General features: G+C 40.8%; 1 protein-coding gene across 1 annotated transcript in view; it reads right to left on the reverse strand.

Moving 5' to 3' along the window:
- Nucleotides 1-24,219, reverse strand: part of plxnb2a.1 (plexin b2a, tandem duplicate 1) — a 225,575-nt gene that overhangs the window by 30,883 nt on the left and 170,473 nt on the right. The window contains exons 12-20 of the mRNA XM_005750859.1: nt 17,743-17,899; nt 16,238-16,346; nt 15,977-16,088; nt 14,820-14,921; nt 14,603-14,701; nt 8,907-8,994; nt 8,543-8,706; nt 4,920-5,068; nt 4,403-4,538 (exon numbers count right to left, since the gene is read on the reverse strand). Coding sequence (XP_005750916.1) covers nt 4,403-4,538; nt 4,920-5,068; nt 8,543-8,706; nt 8,907-8,994; nt 14,603-14,701; nt 14,820-14,921; nt 15,977-16,088; nt 16,238-16,346; nt 17,743-17,899 — 1,116 coding nt within the window. The remainder of the gene's footprint in view (nt 1-4,402; nt 4,539-4,919; nt 5,069-8,542; nt 8,707-8,906; nt 8,995-14,602; nt 14,702-14,819; nt 14,922-15,976; nt 16,089-16,237; nt 16,347-17,742; nt 17,900-24,219) is intronic.

The raw sequence follows: 24,219 nt of genomic DNA on the forward strand, positions 1-24,219 counted from the left end.
GGCTTTCGAGCCTATACAGCTTGGAGTAAGACAACATGCATGAAGAGGATGATGTGGACAAAATACTCATTTGCCTAATAATTCTGCACTCCCTGTATACTTAAAGTACTAATGATTCATTAAGTATTATCACTTTAATGCTGCAACTATACCGTCACTTCCGTCTCACCAAAACAATATTTTCCAGTGACAGAAATCATAAAATCCAAACCAAAGAGTTATGAGGCTGTGGCTATTTTATATAAATAATCTATAATGGTACTAACATAAAGGAAGAGAGAGTCTCCTTTACAGGTTGACTCCTTTGAGTATGTCTCCATGCCTCTGGGAGAATTTCAGAAGGACCGATGTTTGTATTTAACTCTTAAATCAAGTTTTCAAACTGCAAACACTTTTTTAAAGCTTCTGGAGAGTAAAATAACAATAATAATATTTATGATGATTAAAAACAAAAGCTCCCAGATCTGTCAAACCGAGCAGCAGAGAGAGAGAAGAATAAAAATGAGAAGTGAAGAGAAAACTTTAACCGTGTAGACTTCATTATGTTCCAGCTGCTGTCCTGCAGGTACAAACGCTTTGATCTCGAACTCAAACAGATCGTAAATTTTATGCAGCTCAATAACTCAATAACTCGACCCTGTGGTATTTAGGCAGCAGAACAACTAAGAACAACAACTACAAAGAAAGAAAATAAAAATCCGTGTCACGGCAGAGCTTCACTGTCAGGCACGTTTTCTACTTCTGTGCTGTGCGGGTCAGCTGGAGGGGTTTCCGTTATACTGGAAGGTTCTGTACAGTCCTGACAGGACAACCAAACCAAGAGCAAATATTATGCCTGGTTTACACCCCAGCACAAAGAGCCTTCAAAATGATCAAGTTAAGTCGTCTTTCTTTAGATGCAAGAAGAATCTTACATAAATAAAAAAGTATAAAAATGAATCCAAAGCAAAGAAGAACTATAATATCCTTTAAATGAGCGTAGCACATGTGCAGCTGCTGAGACGCACTTAAGCATTCGGCTCGTTGCTGTTGCAGATTTGTTCTCGTTGTTCTGGCAGACAGCGCTGCAAGCACAAAAATAAATATCCCCAACGACAGGCAAACTCATAACAACTCTGCCTGGTTGGAAGTTGAACACACAGAGAAAACAGCAGTGCAGGAGGCAGCAGCAACTGAAGTGTATTCGGTGGGAGAGACAAAGGGAATGCAGACAGTTCTTCGCGTTAAAAGGAAACAAACTCCAACCCAGAGACACTCACTAGGGGAGTTGCAGCAGATGGAAATCTGAACAAATCGATGTGGAATTAAAATGAGGCAGCATCAGGCTCATTCACATCAAAGGTCAGCATTTGTCAGCTGCAGTAATTAGTCATTTGTACATCAATTATAACCCAGACGAGCTTATTAGTCTGTCCTCGTGACACACAGAAACTTTAAAGCTTAGGCTGAACAGCTCCAACCATTCAGGAACATTTAACTGTCTTTATAGTCATCTGAAGGCGTTTACTCTAATGTAACTGAGGAGTAAAGGAAGAAAGCCTGTTTGTAATTTTTTTTAAAAAGCACAGGTTTCTGAATCCTCCGTGATGGTTCTGTCACTTTACACCACAATGAAAGCTGAACATGAAAACTCCAAATGGACACTGGAAAGCACCTGGTGCCAAAAAAACAAAAAACAAAATAAAAACAAAACTCAGACTCGGACACAAAGACTGAATTTTCTTGCTTAAAAACCACCGGGACAGAAGTATTTGCCCCCAATGAAAATGACTGCTTTTTTTTTTTTTTTTAAAGCGCTTCACGAGTGCCTCCAGATTTAAAGGCCTTCCAGTATGAACCTTGGTCTTCTGTTTACCACACAGATCTTTAACGGGATTCAAGTCGCGGCTTTATGCAGGCCGGCGAGTAATGTTACTCCTTCACCATGAGTGATGCATGTTTTGGGTCCCAGTTTAGCTGCTGACAGCTTGAGGTTTTCTTTAACCTCCTAGGACCTGGCGTCCACATATGTGGACGTCACATTTTGGGTTATTTAGACCAAAATACTGAATTTTGTTCTACAAGGGCCTGATATCCACTTACATTATACTGCTACTGTTCTATCAAAACTTTAAACGAATATCCTCATATGTGGCTCTCATTTTTCACAGCACAATACTCCCACCACCGTGTTTCACTGTAGAAACGCTGATCTTTAGGTTGTAGCCTTCTTTCTAAGCACCATCTCTGTGATCAAAGAGCTCCAGTTTAGTCTAGTTTAGCTTCCAGTGTGAATAATTGTCACTTTCAGTCTGGATTAAGAACATCTTCTTCTGCAGTATTATTCTTGGTCTGCGACCTCACAGTCCATTTCTGTAGAGAGTTTGAGTTTTTACTTTTTTATACTACAATTCCTGACTTGGCTAAGTCGTTAATGGGTGTCAGTCAGGTGGCAGTTGTGTTGGGGTCTTTGGACACATGTCTTACTAGAGTCTTTGTAATCTTTAATTTCCTTCCTCTGCCAGGCTGGTTTTGTACTGTGTGGCTTTTTGACATTCTTGATCATACTTTTCACTCCAATTCCTGACACTTGTGAACTTCAACAATTCATTTCCTTTTGTTTTTGGTATGGTATATTCTCAAGTGACAGTTCAAACCTTTAGTTAAGTTTTTATAGTATTATTTATTTATTAATTTTTTATTTTCTAAAGACCATTTTATTGTCATCTCTATATTTTTAAAAGGTGAGTAGATAGTATTAAGTACTGTATAAAGTATGTTTTCTTTCTCTTCATCTTGGTGAATCATTGGCCAGTGGATATCTTGTGGGCATTATGAAAGCTCTGCCTGTAGTTTGGACTTTCTGTTCATGAGCAGCAAAGAAAGTTAAAACAGCTTGACCCATGCAGGATTGACTGAGAGGCAGCACCAGTGCCGACTAAACTATAAATCCGGATTATTCTGAACTGTGAATCATGCAAAGCTACCCTAGAGTGCAGGTATATAAATACAGCGACAGTTTAAAGCTGCGGAAGTATTCTTTGTTTTCATGATTCAGCAACACGTATTGCGGCAGTTTTTGTGTTTTTTCCTGAGGGCAACTGCACATGTGTGTTTTTTGTGATTTGTGACTTTTCATTAATCGACCTACCTGTTCAAAAAATGTCTGTAAAATACTCAAAATGCTCCTTGTAATCATAATCTTATCCAATTTCACCTCTAACACGCCGAAATTCATCACATTTGAGAAGCTAAAAGGAGTGAAAACATTTGGATTTTGAATATTTCTGAAACACGATGTGTTCTTGTTCATGAAAAGCCCAACATCGTGGTCAGCATGTTTATTAGTTTCATATTTCTGCGTAGACACTGAGACAAATCAGCAATGTAGTAATCTGAAGTTTCAACCCTGAGCTGAGTCGCAGCATTTAAAGGCAGTGACGCACTGCTGATGAACTAAATTAGTCATTTTGGTCTCAGCAGTTTGCTTTAATTAGCTTTTTGTCAGTTCAATAGAAACAAACAAGAAATATGAATGTGAACAGCGATATTCAAATTAAGCAACTGAGCCGAGTTCAAGAAACAAAACAGAACAGCAGGTGAAGCACATTTATTTTGATCATGTTTGTTTCTCCTCTTGTGCTATGCGAGGGTGGGGGGGATGACTGGAAACTGAATGGAGTTTGGTGCGGCGGTGGTGAATTTGTATGCGAGGAGTATTTTCACGCACTGTCGCTTCTTTAGGGAGACCGTTTCCTTGCATCGCACCAGAGAAGAGCCGCATGCTTTTACTTTGTTAGAAACCTTTTAATGTTTCTGGGATTTGATCTCCGGGGTTTGAAGCACTTGTGTCAAACAATGTTCGGTGTTGCCTCAGAGACTTTGAGAAGGTTTGCATGCAGTGTCTGCAGGTTTAACTACACCAGACTGAACAGTTTTTTAAAGCTTCCTGAAGTTGAACTAAGATGCTTTAAGACAGAAGATCAGGAGACATTTCTACAGCATTTCTAATAGCAAACTAGTGTACAGATAAGACACATGTTAGCTGTTAACATATGTGGGTTCTGATGCTCATTATGCTATGAAGCCTGAGCTGTATGTAAAGGAGCCTCTGGTGTTTTCAGGGGGATTTATCGGTTTATTACTGATCTTTGTTAATCGTCACTGTCTAAAATTATAAGTTGAATCAAAAAGCCTGAAACAAGCTACAGAAACATCTTTCGCTTTAGTCTGCTGGCGTGTGAATAACACAAGCAAGGTCAGGCGTCTATCTACTGACTTATTTCTTTTTATCCATACCCACGATTACCCATAATTACCTTACTAGTAGACAAACCCCACACTCTTATTTTGAAAGTGCTGATGAGCACCTGCTACTTTCATGCGTTTCCTGACCGCGTGTTAGAGGAAGGTCTTGACGTACCCTGTAGGTAAAATAGACCTGAGATGTCCCCGATCGTTCTCCTTCAACTGTTATCTCCACTGGTCCGCTGTTGGTCCTTTCAAACGGGAGGTCCTGCGGTGGGTTTCGCTTCGCCGGGCCAATCTCACACACCACGCTGCCGACAGAAAACAACAGAGGCCGCGGTTCAGAAAACAGATGGAGGCCCAGAATTCAAATAACTCAGTGCCCCCTCTTGAATCAACCCCTTAATTGTACATTAGATATGGAGATTACTTGCAAGTATGTAAGCAATCAAGTTTTGGGTCAGGCTAATAGATCAAAGCCTTCACCTGCGGGGCAGTGCCTGGTACAATCAACCAAAAAAACCAAAATGACGTGCAGAAACACTAAGCTTTTATAGATTTTTATCTTTAGCTAATAATTCATGTCAGCACACTGCTACAGGTGCATGTGAAAGAGCTTCAGCTTAATGTGTAAAAGCAACAGGTGTGCTTCTATCTGCATGTTAACGAGGCCGTCGCTCCTGTTAGAGTACCTGGTTGAGACAGAGTATCTGTCCTCCTGGTGAATGCAGTCCACTCCGGCCACTGTGATCTTTTTGATGTCTTCCTTCTTTATTCCCATGTTGGAGCCTTTGATGGTCACTGAGATCCGGCCATTCAGAGGGCCGTACCGAGGGCTGATCTGGGGAAGGAAAGAAAAGACTGTTTGATATCACAGATCATAGCAGGAGAGCTGAAATTCCAAAACCTGCAATAATACCAAAGTTACTTTTTCTGTCAATCAGTCACACAAGCTGTGGGTAGAAACAGGTTTGAAAGGTCCTTACAGAATACTGCACAACAATCGAATATTAACAATTTTGGCTTTCTACAATTAAGCAAACGCTACCGAGTGATAATGAAGATGCAAAGCATTCCCCAAATCACAGAATGATGGGACGCCTGCATGCGCCACTCACAGCTCACCAGTTTCTGCTTGGCCAAAGTGTCCAACAAATGAAGGCTTCAGGGATGCTTCAGGTGAAGCTGAATGCTAATTAGAGTGTAGCACAGTGTAAAGGTGAAAACAGCGCCGTGCTGCTTTTATTTTAATGATAAGTGACCTACCGACCAATGAATACGTCCATTTTCTAAAACAAATATTCCATTAATTGCACTTTGTAATATTTAAAAACAATATTTTTTTCAAATATTTCAGATTTTATAAAGAAAATATTTTTATAATTCTGTGCTTTTTGGGGTTTTTCTTTCTGTACTACGACTTTATGAATTAAAGGGAAAAATCTGAAAATGGGAAAAAATCTAAAGAAAGATAAAAAAACTAATTGTAAATATTTCTGCTTCCAATGTTATGACATTAATGTATAAATATTCATAAAGATGTTGAAGTACAGCCTGTGAAAACACATCTTCTGAAATAAAGGCTGGGCATATCTGCCATCTCATCGTCAATTTGACGTGACTGCACGACGTATAAGATCAAATTCATCTTGTATATATTCACCTCCCTGTCGTCCTCAGCAAAGTCTGCTGTGGAAATAACTAACTTCTTCTGGCATAATCAGCCGCAGCCCAGAGGAAATCAAGACGGGGCCTGAAACAAATGACTGATGTTCCAGAGAAAATAGGAAACATACTGAAGCAGTTCAGCCAAGGAGGAGACAAACAGCGAATACAATATGGGAAGGAAAAAAAATTAGCTCAGTGACAAAAAGAGAAGAGATGAATTTGTGGAAAGATGTGGATTTCTAAGACCGTCCACACAGATGTAGGTGAGGGTTCGTGGATTCTTGCTTTGTTTAATTTGATGTACAACTAAAAGAAAAAAATCCTGAAGAACAAAATGTATTTGATACTGAACAAAATGAACAAAAAAACCAAACAAAATTCAGTTTAATAAATTAGGACGGGGGTGTCCAACTCCAGGCCTAAAGGGTCGTTGTCCTGCAGGTTTTAGATGTGTCCTTGATCCAACACTGCTCATTTAAATGACTAAATTACCTCTTCAACGTGTCTTGAAGTTCTCCAGAGACCTGGCAATGAACTAATCATTTGATTCAGGGGTGTTGACCCAGGTTGATATCTAAAACCTGCAGGACACCGGCCCTTGAGGCTTCAGGTTAGACACCTGTGGTTTAGGAAGATGATCGACTGCCATCTCAGACAGATTGGTGAAAGGTTGCAAAGAATTGCTGTCTAATTTCTAAACCACGCAGATTGGTTGCAATGTGCTGGCAATCAACCCTTTGCAAAAAGGGAGTCGACTCAGCTGGATGCCAACTGGTTATTCCTCCTAAGTAAAAGCAATCCTACCAAACGCCTATTTTCCAGTTAAACTGGTACTTAATGTAAGTAGTAGCAGAATTTCTATGTATGTAGCTTCAAACAGATTTGAAGTTTTGGCCAATTTATCACAGTTAATGGATGTATTAACCCAAACAGACTGCATGTGATTGCCAGATTGGCCCCATTCAACGGCAAACTGAGAGCAGACCGACTGTCTGATTGCTGTTTTATCGCCATCTTGATGTGGCAAAGCTGCTTTGAGCTGAATCTGAGTGGCCGCAGATTCGATCCCCATCTTTGAAGTAACTATTTCAAAGGCAACGAGGTGGCAACTTCATAATTCTGGTTGTGCTGCTTTAGTGTGACTGTAATGCATCTCACCCATTTAAACTGCAGTAAAGATAAAAATGTGTATTATTAATAGTGTGGCTAACTTGAATGACCTCAATTAATTCAAGTGATTGGAGTCGACATAATGATCGTGGAGTGAAGTTAAATGCTGCCAATTAATTAATCTTTACTTCCAGCTTTAGTGTCTTATTTAATACTAATTAGCAGGTGTTTGCTTCTTTGTGTTGCACAAATATAGTCTGTGGATCCAGCTTGCTAACTAGGCGAGCCAGGGTTAGCTGATAACGTAACACTCCGTTTCTTTAAAGATGATGGCCATCAGGTTAAAAGTGAGAAACTTTTAGGCTTTGCACCAAAAACTTGGATGCTAACCAAGTAAGAGCACTCACAAAAATATGTTGGTGAGCAAATCAGGTTGTGCAAAGTGACAAAAATCAAACAGATCCATGTAAAATCATTCTTGTCCTCTGTCATCCATAAGATTGCTTTCTATGTATGTTTTTTTTTTTTCTGCAGCCGCAGCACATTCCAGAGCTGGTTGCAGTTTTCCCACTGCACTCATTTCTACAAAGGACAACTTCACATGAACGACGGTGTGATTTATGTCAGTAGGTTTTCTCGTCTTCTGTTACGATGAGAAGGGAAAATGCAATACTGGCTCTATTAAAGGTGCTACTCACAGATCTTCTCCTGGATTTCTGCTTCTGTTAAATGACACAGCCACATCACAGCTCTGCGGTTTAATCTCTGAAATGCTGTGAGGTCACTCTCTGGTTCAGTGCAGATTATAAATGGAACATGCTGCAGTTTTTGTTCAAGTCTTTGTGGTTGTTATATTTGTGTGAAACTGAAGAATAAGACATTCTTGGTGCAGATCTTTTACTTAGTCCCAGGAATTCTCACCCAAAACTGGGATATCTGAACATGATAAAGCTCTCTTATTAGAACTTTTTACCTGTGATTTTGCTGAATGATGAACCCAGTTGGGTTATCCTTTTTTTACATATGAACAGGACGTCAATGTGAGGAAGATCTGTTTGAGAATCATGTTTCAGATTTTTGTGTGGACGACACGATTGCTGAGTTGGGGGAGAGCTGGTGCCCAAATCAAAGGAGTTTAGCGAGAAGTGGACCAGAAGAGGGAAATTGCGGATACCAATGGCAGAAACTAGCTTCATCTGTTGGGTGTCTGGACTTTTAGAGCTTCAGATATCTGGAGGAGCCTCAGAGTATGGTTGCAGGCTTTTCACATAAAAAGAAGCTGGGTGAGGTGAGGAGAAAACATCTGAAGTAAATGATCCTGTTTATCCTGCTGCAACCTGCTTCCACATCGGATAAACAGAAGTAAATGGATGGAAGGATAGATGAATCTCACTGCCATAGTCTTACAGAGGGTAAAAGTTACCGCACATACATTTCACTCATTCAAACCAGTCAGGCTCCCAAACATAGAACCAATCCTGTCCATAAAGAAGTTCCAACATGTCAGAGGTCATGGCTTTGTGTTTTTATGACTCACATCAGTGATTTCTGGGTTGGGGCACTGCGCTGGCTGCGGTAAACGGCAGAGTTCCCGGTAAACGCAGCTGTGTGAGGCGGCGCACCAAACACACTGGTACTTGGAGTCGGCATGTTTACACAGGCTGCAGTCCTCTCTTCCCACTGAGCAGCTATACAGTACGACTGTTGGGGAGACAGCGGCAAGAAGAGGAGAGCAAGATGAAGAAGAAGATGAAGAGAGGGTGAGGCTAATTATCATAATGCAGCTGGAAGTGAATTTGAAATGAGCGAAGGTGACACTAAAACAGCGTGATAACTGCACTTTCACACTTTATCCTGATTTATGTGCGATTGTGAAGTGTCTGTGTTGGTGAAATACCAACCTGTCAGGGTGCTGTCAATCTTCCTCTCAGTGTCTCTGTCCTTGATGTGGAAGGATACGTTCACCTCCTGCTGCTCGTCGTACTCAAACTGCACACACAGACACACGGCCATGTTTCCATCACTTCAGAGGACATTTCATTAACTAAAAAATATGTTTCTGGAGACCAAAACCACTGCCCATCTTATCCAAACCGTAATCATAGTTTTAACTAAAAAAAAATTAATGACTTATATTAAGAGAATCTAAAGTCCCAGTGGTGTTGTGGTGGTTGTGTCTTGGAAGGACATACACTGCAGCTTTAACCTAATACAACTACCTCATGGACTGAGTATATAAAGGATGGACTTGGATACCACGGCGACGTTCTACATTTGGTTTGTGGAGAGTTTCGAAGCCGATTTGGTTGTTACCCTCTTTGATTTTGAACCTGGCTCATACATTCGCAGCTTGTCAATTACAAGCTAGCCAAACCCTAAAATATACAGTACAGTGCTGTGCAGAAGTCCTGAGCCTCCCTTCATTTCTTTACATGTTGCTAGAAAAATGGGACACGGGTGGAGCGATTTATAGAAACATGCAAATAAAACAGAGTTTACACAATTCTAACAAGTTTAATAGTCAATATTTGGTGGGACCACCTTTATTCTGCAGCACAGTCTGAACTCTGTCAGGCGGCTTTCTGCAATTTGTTTTTAAATAGTCTTCAGGAATAGTTCAACAGGCTTCCTGAAGGACATTCAAAGCCCTTCTTTGGTTGTTTCTGCCTTTTGTTCTGTTTTTTTATCAGGATGATCTCTTACTCTTACGCACGCACGCACGCACGCACGCACACCTTCAATAATATTGAGGCCAAGCCATGACTCATAGTGTTCCACTGTGTGTTAGCTGCCCAGGTAAGCTTTCTCTGCATCAGCAGTGTGTTTGGGATCATCGGTATGTTGCAAAACGAAGCTGTTGCCACTCAGATGTTTTCCAGATGGTGGATTAAAATCTGATGGTGCTTTTCTGTGTTCATAACACCATCAATTTTGACAAGATCCCCAACACCACTGGCTAAAATAAAGCCCCAAACCACAACAGAACCTCCACTGTGTTTTACTGAAGAAGCTCACTGTTGTACCTCTCTCCTGACCCTCTAACAAAAAATATAAAATTTCTGTTGATTATTTTTTGTGTGATCTGGCATACCTCAGCCTTTTCTCCTTGTTTCACATCTACAACCGCTCTTCCACTGAGACCATTCTGATGAGGCTTCAATGAACAACATATGGATCATCTGAAGGTCCAGATGTTTCTCTCAGGCCCTGTCAGGACTGCGTGATTTTTTCTCACCAGTTTCTAAAGAACATGTCTTTCAGATACGATTCATCTGATGTAGAAAGCTTCTGCTTCACCAGTTCTTTGGGAAGTTGGTGCAGAAATATAAATATGTATCTAATAAACTGTTATCTTTGGCATTTTTCATAAATTCAACTAAAGAAATAGGAAGAAATGATTGTTACTAGCAGCAGGTACAATTACTGGACTAAAAATGAGTGAAAAAGCAGCCAGCACCCTTCAAAAAGCCTGGAAAACTAATGCTCGAGACAACTTCAAGAACCAAGAAAAACTGGCTCCTTGAAATAACAATATAAAGAAATGACGGGTGCCTAAGACTTCTGCACAGCACTGTGCCCTGTTTCCTGTTTTATTCAAAATATATGGATAATCATTTATGAAATAAACACAATGACACATGATGGTTATTGGGGTCCAAGATATTCAGTTCTTTTCTCTCACACTGCCGTACAACCAAAGAGCAGAGCAGTCGCCTCCTGCTGGCTGTTGTGTTTGTGTTCGAAGCCGGCTCAAGAATGCAGGCTCAAGATACTGGTCCAGTTGTTTCATTTTTCAGGCCTGGCAGCTACATCCATCTCTGATATAGTCTGATTCCACATCTGCTTTAATAACATAGGAAACACAGCACAGCACTAACAGGCAAGCGTCTGATTTAAGAGACATTTTAAAGACATTTTGCTGACATTTAAAATGAAAAACTCAGGTACAAACGAACACTTTTGTATTGCACAGTAAAGACTTCCTTCACCACTTATCAAAATTCCCCACTGACATTATGCAAAAAGCAGCGTGACACTGTTATCCAATGTTATGTCCATTGCATCATCTCCTGGAGCTTCCACTTCCTCTACCATGCAGAACACTTTAGTACCGCTTTACAGAAGGCGGCGAAGTTTTATATTTACGTGACGCCTACAAGTCCTTAAATGACAAACTGTCAGGCAATTGTTCCCAGAGTTTGTCCTCAATGCGGTTTGATCAGGTTACTTATAACACCAGGAAGACGGTGCTGCCTACATGTTAAACTCAGGGAACAGAGATTAAATGAAAGACTACAGCATGAGTGACTGGAGCCCGACACCTTTACACCGACACCTTGTGTGCTGATGTGAATCCCCCTTATGCTCTTTTTTTAAATGCATGTCCCCACAACACAAGTAACACAATTAGACACACACGCGCACACACACACACACACACACACACACACACACACTTCCCCTCAGGTCTGCATTAACACAGAACAACAAAACCTTCCTCCCTATTTTGGAACTCCACACTAAATTACCTCGCCTCTATCCAACTGTGAAGGTCAGCACACACAATGAAAAAAGCAAAAGCAAAAACACACACACACACACACACACACACACACACACACACACCACTGTAGCCATAAATCAAGACAAGTTTTCTTCAGGATATGTGAAAAAAAAAAAAGTGGGGAAAAAACTAAAAGAAGAGGAAAAAAAAAAGTATCATGTAGAGACAAATACCAGAGATAATGAGAGGAAAACCTGCAGTGACACACACAAACATGAAAGCACACCCCCACACAGACACACACACTCTTTAACTGCATATTGGCAGACTTGGACTCAGCGTGAGGCAAGGATCAATGGAGGCAGAAAAGAGGAAAAACTGGGGGGTGTACGAGAGGGATGCGAGCAAAACGTCACTGAAACAAACACACACGCACACACCTGCGGTTCAGTGAATCAGGGAAAATAATTATCCATCTCTATAGTCCATAAGGGGGCGCCATTGCACACATCCGTTTGACAGCACAATCAGTGTGTGCTCAACAAAACTGAAAACAGCTGACGAAACACATAAAACTAAACACAAGCACAAGATTTCAGAAGCAATGAACTTAGAGCTGCGCTAGAAACACTTTCTGACTCCCAATCATGTTCATTTACTCACAAATTAACTGCTAACGATGCACTAATTGTCTAATTATCATTAATGATGCACTCCCTGATTTTTCTATAGCTTTCGGCAGCGACGGCGAGCTTGAAAACATAAACAGAAAGCCGAGAAGCGGAGAGAGATTTCATTCTTTCTGGAGGCTGCTAATGGACGCAGCACAAGAATCAGAGTGGGGTTTTTTTTTAAAGTGGGTTTTAATTTGTGTACGTTAGTAAAGACACAGAAAAAGCAGCATTACTGTTCACATTCAGAGACTGCGTTCTGTTTTTATCTTGTCAGCTGATTCTTTCCTGTTCAACACTCCTTTTTAGCTTTTATTCCCGTGCCCTTTTTAAAGGCTTTCAGTGGTTTCATAGTAGAGACTTTACTAAGTATTTGGATTATGTACAGCACTGTGCAAAAGTCTTAACCTACGACCTTCGACTTGTAAGAAGTCAGACCTTTCTTGGAATGTTCTGAAGTGGTCCAATAGTTCCCCATGCTTTCTAAGGGTCATTTAGACATTGGCTGCTTTTTTACTCATTATTAATCCGGTCCTTGTACTTGACCATTTTCAGAGGAATATTTTGGTTTGTTAAGCCTCTTTGCAGTGACCTGTCAATCACTCAAGCATTAAACATTTACCCAACTCATGCAGCCTGCCTAAACTATTAGGCGAAAATTTCTGAGGAGAGTGGACAAGTGGAGGACAGTGGCAGGCCTAAAAAACTAGCAGATCTGAAGAATCCAGCACAGCCTGACAGAGGTCCTGTCAAATGTCTGCACCCAGGATTATTTCCAGTTCTACATTTTTATTCAGGGACTCTACCTGTGTGAATTTATGTGATTCATATTTCTAAAAAATGCACCTTGTTGCCGACCTTCTGTCTTTTTCTAGTCACATTTCTTCAGGAAATGATGCTGAGTGTTGCTGCCGTAATGTTTTGTGCTGTAAATGTTATAAATACAGACAAGCGGGTGGAAAATATCACTATGTCAACTAAGGTTAAAAACAGAACAGAGCTTTGCAGTCACGAGGGTGAAATGACATGGCTGCATTAAGAAATGCTGTTCACCCTGCTCTCCGCTCAACATGTTCTCTTGATCCACTTTAACTCTTCCTTTATTAAAGCTTTCCGCATCTCTGAAGTCAAATTTAATTAAAGATAATCCTGAAAGCTGGAAATACAGCACGCCAAAACGAGGACAGCGTCAGTGCAACCCGAGTTACACTGCAACATTCACTCCACTCTAAAAGTAGCACTGCTGTATGATTAACTAATCTTAGCATATCTGCATGTTAGCAGTGATGATCTCTGTTCAGTCATGCTGACCTCCTGATGGAGCGTTCCTTTGAATCGTGGGATGCCATCTTCTCCTTTTCTTTCAGGGAGGATCCTTCAGTGTATCCTGTGCTAAAGGAGGTAAATAAAGGAAGCCCTGAGGCACCTGTCCTTAGTGTTCAGAGAATCAAACCAGCTCGTATTACGGCTTAAGCACAGATCAGTGTCTGTGCATGTTCATCCAAGTCTTCTTTCAGATGTTTCACTTTCCACCCAAGAGCAGTCTTCATGAGTAAAAGAGGCCATCTACGTCGATGTGGACCGACCATCAGAGAACCGTAATGGCCTATTACACCAACTATCAGCCACCGTGACACCCCTTGAGATTCAGATGCTCAGACTCAAATGAGGACAGGGTGGGTCAATGAGTCTCAGGACCTCCTCTGAGGTGACAGCCTGACTAGGGGTTCAACATCTGGTAACCTTTTAGAACTGAAGAAGTCTTCGGGATAAGAGGTGACATGTCACAAACCTTCAATTCGCCTTCAACTGGTAGTTTCAGTGATTAAGAAACCCTGATGAAAACTCTGACAACCTATAACGTCACATTTACTCTAATTAGATGACTTTGTGTGCTTACATTCACAGCTGTGTGTCTGAGATGACCACATTGGATGGAGCGGTCTGAAGTCTGTGATTGGATCACAGAGATTACTTGCACATACACTGACCTCATCATGACCCCCAACCTGTCACGATGACTGCCATTCCCTGAGCCTGGTTCTACTGGAGGCATCCTCCTGTTAAAACGGAGTTTCTCCTTCCCACTATCACCAAGTGCTTGCGCTCAGGGGGTCGTCTGGTTGTTGGGGATTTCTCATTATTATTATTATATGTGCTAAGATATGCTAAGGGTCTTCATCTTACAATACAAAGCACTCAGAGGAGATGAGTGCTGTAATATGGCACTATTTAAATAAAACTGAATTGAACTGAACTGAAAACCTTGGTCTTGTTTAACATGAACATGAGTTAACAGGTCTGCTTTAAGTATGAAAATCTGCACTGAAACCAGAATATTTGTCTTTTTTGAGCTCAAAGTATTTAATCTTTATCACAAATTTTAACAAGGTTGTCCCCTCTTCCTCCTCGTTATACTGACCTTATATCCTCTGAATCTGAACTTTGATGTCTCCTCCTCCTTTGCCACCTCCTGCTCGCTGTGCTTCATTAGCTCAGTCCCGATCAAAAATGTCCGGTCCTGGAGAGACACACACACACACACACACACAACTGAGAGAAATGATCACACAGATGATGTTGACGACAATATTTGGATGTTTATGAAGCAGTAAGTAAGCAGCTCTGACTGATCTCACCATGTAGCTGTCCAGGTTTCTTCCCTGGAAGCTGATGGGGATCTGGTAGCCCACAGGGATCAACGCCGGCTCCGGAGACTCAAACTGAGGACAACTATCGGACTACATCACAGAAAGAGAAGCAGGAGCAGAAATATTAAGCTCAACAGCTAACAGCACAGTTCACACCTTCAAATACAATGTAAGTACTCATGGGGAAACAAAACACTTCAGGCAATGCTGTGAATTATCCATCCTCGAATCAAATCATCATAGCTCACTGTGAAACACTTCAGACACTTAACAACTCATCAATATAAACAGAGAAAACATTCAATTTCCTTGTTAATATTTGATTTTAATGATGAGCTTCGGCTACTCCATACTCTTTCGTCCCCATTACTAGGTAGACTTCATATGCAAGTTAGAGCACATATCCTATCAGCTAATTATAGTGGTAAAACTGAGTACACCTGCTGGGATTTTCCCACACAACCACCTCTGGAGTTTACAGAGAATGATCCAAAAATGAGAAATTATCCAGTGAGCGGCTTTTCCTCTTTAAGAGGAAAAGTCCATGTTGAGGAGAATGGCCAGACTGCCTGGTGCTGATAGGAAAGGCAAAAGTGCTCAACTGACCACTTGTTACAACCAAGGTATGCAGAAGAGCATCTCTGAATATCTCACAACACATTGAACCATGAAGATGATGGCCTGCAGCTGCAGAAGACCACACTGCTTTCCAATCTGTTAGCTAAGAACAACAAACTGAGGCTACAGTTTGCACATGCTCACCAAAATTGTACAACAGAAGTCTGGGAAAACGTTGCCTGGTCTTATCGATCTCAATTCAGACAGCAGGGTAACACGAGCTGCTCCATCCTGGCTTCTATTAACTGTTCAGGCTGCAGGTGGTGTGATAGTATTTGCTTGGTACACTTTGGGCCCCTTTATTACCAACTAAGCATCATCTAAACACCACAACCTACCCTGTCTGTCCCTTCAGATGGACGGACATGTGCACGCCATCTACGAAAGGCTGCTTCTATGTGCCATGTCACAAAACTCAGATCACCTCAAACTCTCTCTGAGGAGTGTTTCTAGCTCCTTGATGAATCTGTGCTTGAAGAATTAAAGCAGTTCTAAAAGGCAAAAGCTGCAGATTATTATTTTATTACCTGTTGGGGTTTGATTATGTAATCTCCATTCACATTATGGTCGTCGTCACTGCAGCTGTGAGTCTGAGCGTCCCACTGACAGCCCCACTTACTGGTCACACACGCTATACAACTGAAAACAACGAGAAGTGCGTGCCATCACACATCTGCTTTAAGTATGTAAAGCAGACGTGTGATACACACATATATACATGCGTGTATACTTTTTCGGTATACACGCACGTATATATGGGGGAGGGGAGGTTACATTATCCATCTTACGGTGTATTTTGGTTCTTCCTGACGGTGGCAGCACAGTTGTAGAAGTCATACTTTCCTGACGTCACCTCGATTGAATTCACCACAATCCTCATGGGAACTGACACAAAGTCTACACACACACACGCACACGCACACACACACACACACACACACACACACACACACACACACATTAAAATCAAGGTTTTGTTGGTGTTGTTTTTTCCTATTAACTGTTAAAGGAGCAATTTACCGAAAGTCAAACAAAGTAAGTTTCCATGATGCAACCACTAACAGCCGGCTAACTTAGCTTAGCATCAAGACTGCAAAGCTAAAGGCGGGAGGAGGCAGGATATGACTAACTTTGGTCAACAGTAATAAAATTCCAGCGCCTATCAACTCTGAAACAAGGTGTTTATCAGTTTATATATCAGACGTTATTTTATTATACACATGTGAGAGTAGCATATGCTAATATTTATATCTTTATATTCTTCACATTTCAAGAGTGTGCAATAAAAAAAATTACACTAGCACTGTATTCACCAATTTGTTGTATTTTGATACAAAATGTAAAAACATTGGCTTTACTGTTAATATACTTTTTTTCCTGTTAATTATTTCTCCATTTATTTCTGTTATACTACATTAATAAATGGCCTAATAACCTTAACCAGGTTACCACTAATACGTGGCACAAAATAAGGGTCAATGTTAGGAGGCAATGTCTTTTAAAAGGGCAAACTGCAACACCTACATTTAATATTTAAAGGTTTTTTAAAACACAGCTCACTTTCTTGCTCCTGGAGCACACAGCTGATAACAGTTACACAGTTACCCTCTTTTTAATATAAAAACAGACAGAACTTATTGTACACCTGAGTAAAAACACAATAGGATTTTAAAATAGTTAGGTTGAGGTAGCTCCAGTCTCGCTGAGAGGAAGCCAAATACATTTACACTGCACCTTTCATCAACAAGGCAGTTCAAAGTCATTAAAATGCATGAGTATGAGATGTAAACAAACAGTAGGTAATAGAAAAGGAGATACACAGTGTGCTATTAGGATTTAAGACGAGCCAAATAAAAAAAAGAAGAAAAACAATAAGAAAAATACATCAAACCGGAGAATAAAGATAACAGTCCAGCTCAAAATATGAATGAATATTCCCAAATCTAATTAAATAACAGGAGGAGTTGGAGAGCATGTTCCATGTTTGTGGACCTGGATCATGATCCAGCTTTGGATAGATTGAGTAAATGATGCAATGACTCAAACTTAGCACTAATTAGCAGATATCAGTGTGTTCACTTTACACATGCCGCTTTCTAACCAAGGTAATACCTTAGCTTTTCCACATTCTCAACGGGTTCTTTTAGGATATTAACATGATTGTGGATTCTAGTTTATGCTTATATGTGTTTTTATGATGTGTAATTGAGTGACAGTCCACTCCAATCCAATCCAATCCAAAGTCCATATACTGAAAACAAACTATCTGTGCATCCTTCATCTGTTCACATACCCTGCTGGTCAGGAGTGGCTGGGATTTCCACAGGGTCGGGCAGCGAACAAGTAACCTGCCCGCCATGTTTCACGGCTCCAGTAAAGAAAGAGCCAAAAACGCACTGCAAGTCATCAGACGGCCTCAGTGCGGGGAGAGCAGGTATGCTGATGTCCACCTGGAGACAGAGTGCACAAATTAAAGGAGTTATGAGGCACAATAAGGGAGAAAGAGAGAGGAGAGTTAGAGATGAACCCGAGAAGGAAAATGAAAGCAGAGAAGTAATTATATTTCACCTCACACCTCAACTGGCTACGGGGAGATAAAGAAACACGAGAGGTGTGAGCCACTGGTAGACAGAGAAAAGGGAGTGTGCTTTCTGTGTACGAGTATGAATTACAGAATAAGACGGGGTGTGACAGAGTAATTAAGATAGGAGCCGCAGTATGCATGCACTGTGCAAAGGTTTGAGGCAGTTTCAGGCATCATCACGCAGAGGACTGACCTGATGAATTCACTGTATTATTAACAGAAGCGCTTGCAGAAGTAACACTAAGTCTTATATCTTTTTAAGTTTCTCCTCTAGGAAATGGTGGCAATGCATTTTTATAAAGTTATACATGACATTGTAATATTGTTGTCATATTTTTATTACACCTGGACATTCACCTGTTTTATTAAAAACAACAACAACAACAAACAAACAAACCCAGTCGTAATATTTATTTTTGTTAGTTTGGCTAATCGACATTGAACACATTGAGCAGACAGATTAATATGATGGTAAAGATAATCCGGTGCACTGCTGCTCAACAACTAAGAAAAACATGCACAACACAGCAACAGTTTGGTAACCCGGAGACCACCCGGGGCTGCCCCTCTGATCTGCAAAGCACCAGAGCCCTACAGCTCCTGCTGCGCGTGGTGAGCCCACAGGAGGGCAGCGTCTGCAGTCGCTGATTACTTCTGGATCTGCGTTCCTAATCCCACCTAAGGCTATGAGCTACGGGTAGCTACTGAAAGAGTAAGATGGTGGATGCAAGAGGCTGAAATGAGCTTCATCCAAAGGAAAGGAAGTCCAACCAGGGCAGAGCCAGGAAGGAGACTCTGGAGGGATGAAGTCTCTTTGCTTGCTTTAAAATTTCAGTATAGCCTCCACAAATGAAGTGGTGGAGGAGACCGCTGCTGCCCTTGCGACCAGGACCTGGTCAGGGCCATTAATTACACTTGGCTGGATACTCAACTCCATGGAAGAGTTCAACTCAGGATTCTTTAAGTGCCACACCTCTCTCTTATAGTGTCTCAAAGACTTAAAGACCTTGAACTGTAATTTCATACTTTGAAATCCAGGTTTTTCTATATTTGGTCATGAAATCCTCAGAAACTTATAACAGGGACTCATTCTGGATGACCTCCAGCATTAATATGGTCTGAGAGAGACTGACATTGATGAAGTCTCTTGGATTAGTGACTAAATGTTTTTCCCACAGAAATCGCTACGTCCAGATGAACAGAATCAACTTTTTGGGGATTTCCTTACCTGGATGATTGAGAATGCATCAAGACACATTCTAAGCTTGTAATTCCTTATTATCAGGTTGTTCTTAAAGCCTTCAGTGTATCCAAAACACTGCAGCAGGACTGCAAACAGGAAAAGAGAGAGCCTATTTCTCCCATATTAGCTTCTCTTCATTGTCTTCCTGTTAAGCCCAGAGTTGTATTTCAAATCGTTTTCCCTGCCAAACTGTAAAGAGCTGATCTTATCATATTATCCCAGCTAGACGGAGCACGTCACTCTCACTCTCATGTCAGTCTTCATAAACATCCATCTACTGCCAGTTTGTGTTCAGGTGACAAACTCGTGGCTTCAAACAGTGCTTTTCCACCTCTTTGGGATGCTGCTATAGCCTCAGGGCATCATGGACTTCACCCTTTCATTTATCCATGCTTTTATATACCACTAAAGGCACTTTCAGCTCTTCCTTCATTTACCAAAGTGTTGCCACACAGGATTTGTTTTGGCACAGATTTTACACCAGATGCAGCCCTCCCATTTATCCAGGTTTGGTACCTGTTCTGAGAGAACACCAGCTTGTGACCCTTAAAGTCCGGGTTTCAAAGAGGGAAACTTTCACCTGTAAGTCATGTGTGTGTTAACCATGTTACCATTTATATTCCATAATTACCCATTTACTACTCTCTGCTGTAGATTGGGCCCTGTATGCTTTTGTAGGCAGCCTTGGCAGGTCTCTGGAGCTGCTTACTGGTCCCATACAGCTGTGAGGTGTTTGTTACATCCCAGTAACACCAGCAGAAACTTTGCCATTCAGCTGAATTTGTGTTTGTGCCCATCTGATTAGCCTAAGTCCATCTCAACAGACACCTAACCTCGAGATTCTGGTTGTGCTGGAAGTTTCTTCCTGTTAAAAGGGGGTTCTTCCTCCCCACTGTTGTCAAGTGCTTGCTCAAACGGATCGTTGGGTTTCTCTAATACTGTGCAGTCTTGTCCTTACTATGCACTCCCATCCTCTTAATTAAATATTTTTTCTAATTAATATTTCAATAATAATTTCATTCAGTACAGCTCAGCGGGTATGTGACTGCAACAATGTTTGGGTATATTTTTTGTCTTATTCTCTTCCACACTGAGAAAGAGAATAAGAGACCGTGACGTGTCTGACTCTCTGTGCATACACATGTGAGTTTTTGTGTGTGAGAGTTGCGGTGATAATTGCTATTCATTGGCACTGTTCAAACATCAGCTCCTCATTACTCTGTGCTGACCTCAACCGATTTAAATTTTGCTGCTGAAGTTTTAATTTCAAAGTTTTTGATCTTAGCGAAACTATCGGACCAGAGAAGCCCCTGGACGAAGTCACCTGGGACGCTTTCTTCTTTTTAAGTATGTAAAACCTCGAGAAGAAAGTTTTTCCTTCTTTTAAAGCTAAAATCCAATTGTCTTATCAGGTTCAAATCACAAACTAGGGGCTGCAACGGAGGCGATGGCACCAAATTTCCCAATTAAGATGCAACAGATTTATCTGTCTGGTCTCAGAAGATTGTATGTTAAACCCCGGCAAACAGAGTCTTCTGATCAGAGGAATATGAGCTCAGCTCCTTTCCACCAGAAACTCACGTCACCTCAAAAGGATTCTGACATTCAAATTAAAATACTGAAGCAAAGAGCAACGTTTGACACCTTTTCAATTTGCAGATCAGAGTTTCTGATTGTATGTGCGACTTTACGAGATTACAGCAGCGCTATCTGAAGCACATAATTAATTAAAATCAGATACAGGCAGGGCTGCAGACGTGACCTGAACTTGACTGCAGACCTAACTCTCCAAAGACTTAATACTTAATGAAAAAAATTACAGACCTGAAAAACAGAAAAAGATAACAGCTTAGAGTAGAAACACATGTTTAGGAAGCTCAAACTGTTATTGCGCCATCATCTTCTTGCTCCATAATCACCTTTGCTGGTTTGATAATCCCAAAATTGACTATTTCTAAAAAGGCCTTAACTGTAATACTTAAAACCCCAACCTTCTTATAGCATCTAAGTCAGAAGGGGCATTTAAGTAAGCCTTAAGACACTTAGTCTAACCTCCTTCCTGTGATTTGTTTGCAGTATAAAGATGTCGCACATCCTTGATTGGAGCAAATGTTGCCAATGAACACAATCAGGGCAGCAATTACTTCCCCCCCAAAACATATTCAACAAAGGAAATCAGATGAATATAAACATAGTTTGAAGTGTGGCGCTCGTATTAATTAGGCGCTGACAAGACTGGGTTTAACTTTTGTTTAACTCTTTTTGGGAGGGGTTACTTTTTAGCTACACAACTTCCTCAGTTAAATTGCTTGTGTCCTGTCTTTCTTGAGTTAGTTACTACAGGTTGAAGATTTGTTCTGTTTGTACCCCTGTTATAAAGAAAGTTTCAAGGACTTGTGAGAAAAGTACACCCTTACTGCTTTCACAGAAATGATGAGGATGAGCACCATCGGGTGCTGCGAATCTTTTGTAGGTTTTGTCGTTTGCTGAGCTCCCTCTCAGACTCTACAGGCTTCAGATGTTAAACATTACAGATCATTAGTTAAAATTATAAAAAGACTCAACAAGTATGGCTTGTTTGGAAGGCAAAAGTTTGGCCATAATGGACAGCACAATGCTGGGAGAAAACTAAACACAACATATTAGCACAAATGCCTCATACCAGCTGTCAGCACGATGATGCTGATGTTAAGAAAGCTGCGAATAACAAATGCCCACAAATCTTAATGAACTAAAGCAATGCTGAAAGGGGGAGCGGGCCAAAATTCCTCCGCTATGATGTGATAAACTCATAAAGTCACACAGAAAACCACCGCTTCAAGTTATTGCTGTTAAAGGTAGCTCTATTACGCTACCGCTACTCATGGAGGGTCCTTAGCTTTTCACAGGACTGCAGAGCTCCATGATAAATAATACAAAAAAGATCAAACAGCTTAAAAAGAAAAAAACTTGGTACATTTAATGTTTGACTTTAAGACTTTTAACTCTCCCGCTGCCCTGAAGGACAACATCTGCTTTTATACTTTGGACTTATCTTGATTAACTTGTAACTTTGCCTCAAACAAACAAATAGACAAATGTAAAAACTGGTTTGAAAGTTTCTGTATTTACGACTGCCACCTACTCGTATTTGCATAGCGTTTATCATAGCCTCACCTGATTGCATTATCACGCAGCCATAATGTTGTTTTGTCGTCTCATCACATCTGATGAGAACAGTGAGGACTGTGGTGCCAAAATAAACAATCACCAATGTTATAATCTACATACAAAACATTTTTACCCTCACAGCAACTTCAGTCGTTTCATGTCATTCAAACTTGCGACTACTGAAACTCTTGGAGCTGAATTTTAGTCCCTAAGAATGCATAATGAACTAGATTTTATGCAAGCCGTCTGCGTCTGCTGGATAACACCTGAGGTTTGGAGTAGAAATATCACGATGTGGGGACGACGTCGGTGGACAGCGTGGTGCTGCACGCGTTGAAGGACGACGCGTCTTTCTGGCAGATCAGCTCTTTGATCAATCCCTCATTAATTCAGAGAGTGAAGCCGTCATGTTAAGATGTATTGACGCAGCGCAGCATTCTCTGCTGGTGTTTGGTGTACTCCATAAAATTGCTGCTACAGCATTTCGATTTTGAATTTTATAGCGTTACATAAATTAGCTGCTCAGTGTTACTTTAATGCTGTTGGCCAGGATCATTTTTGCCTCCTTGAAAGTACAAGATAAAGTTTTATTAAGGCGGCTGGTACATAATGACAACACCTACTCAAAGACAGAAACTTTTAAGTTTTAGGCGTTTTAAAAATGCCACGTAGGAGCTACGAGTTTGTACCATGTTATTAAAGGGTTTAGATGTTGGCGTCTCCTGTTTGAAACTAATTTTTATCTTTAAAATCTAAAACACGAGCAAAAGTATCAGTCTGAGAGTAAAAACCCTCCTATTTGTTTTTATACTGCTACTACTTCCATTTGAAGTTTGCTTTGAGGACACTTTCTGTGCCTGCAGTAAATCCATGTCTACCACTATGCTGTAGCGGGTACACACAGTAAAGTGTTTGTAAATGCACGTATATAGACATCCTTGCATACACCCTCTAACGATGCACTACTGAAACAATACATGCTTGCAGTGGCTAAGGACCAGACTGGAACTGTGTGTTTGTCTCTTCTAATGAAAGCTGCTAATAGCAGCTGATCCCCTGCAATTACAGCTGAGCATTACTTACAAAAGCCATTATTACCTAACTTTATGCATTAACAGGTTAAACAGCCACAACATTTTTACCACTGTGTGGAAGCCTGGTCAGTTCAGACTAACATTAACCGCTCAATGAGTTAAGAATTTATTCAACATAACACCATTAATGTTATAAGTTTGCTGTATTAGAGTATTCAGATAAATGTGACTTTCAAAGTCAATATTTTTTTGTTGACCTGCTGTTTACTGATAAAAAAACAAAAAAGCCAAAACAAAATGTGATACTGGTGCTATATTCCTATTATGTGGGAGGAAAACTAAAGATGGTATACTTTATGATTGCTGTTGAACACTTTAACCATACTGACAAAAGACTGTGAAATTGGGATCTGATGATAGAATCCATAAGAAGACGATATGTATCCTCACTGATGGTAAGGACAATGCCAGCTAAGGCCTCAGTCCCCTTGGCTGCCTTTGGTTGCTAGGGAAAAATGTATATTCCCAATGGGTTGCCAAGTGGTTTTTGGAAGTCGCTGGCTTTTGCTAGGTGAAGTTGGTTGCAAAGAGGGTGCTGCACCAAAAACCCCTTTGTGCTTGACTGCTAGCAGACTACCACAGTCACCTGTAGTTTGCATGGATGACACCGACTTGTCTGCAAACACTTGCTAATTGAGCACAGTCTTTCAGAGTGTCTGTCAGTATCAAATTATCAAATAAGAGTACAGAATGAAATCT

The sequence above is a fragment of the Pundamilia nyererei genome, unplaced genomic scaffold, assembly GCF_000239375.1.
Source record: "Pundamilia nyererei isolate P.nyererei 1_Seehausen unplaced genomic scaffold, PunNye1.0 scaffold00291, whole genome shotgun sequence".
Classification (NCBI taxonomy): Eukaryota; Metazoa; Chordata; class Actinopteri; order Cichliformes; family Cichlidae; genus Pundamilia; species Pundamilia nyererei.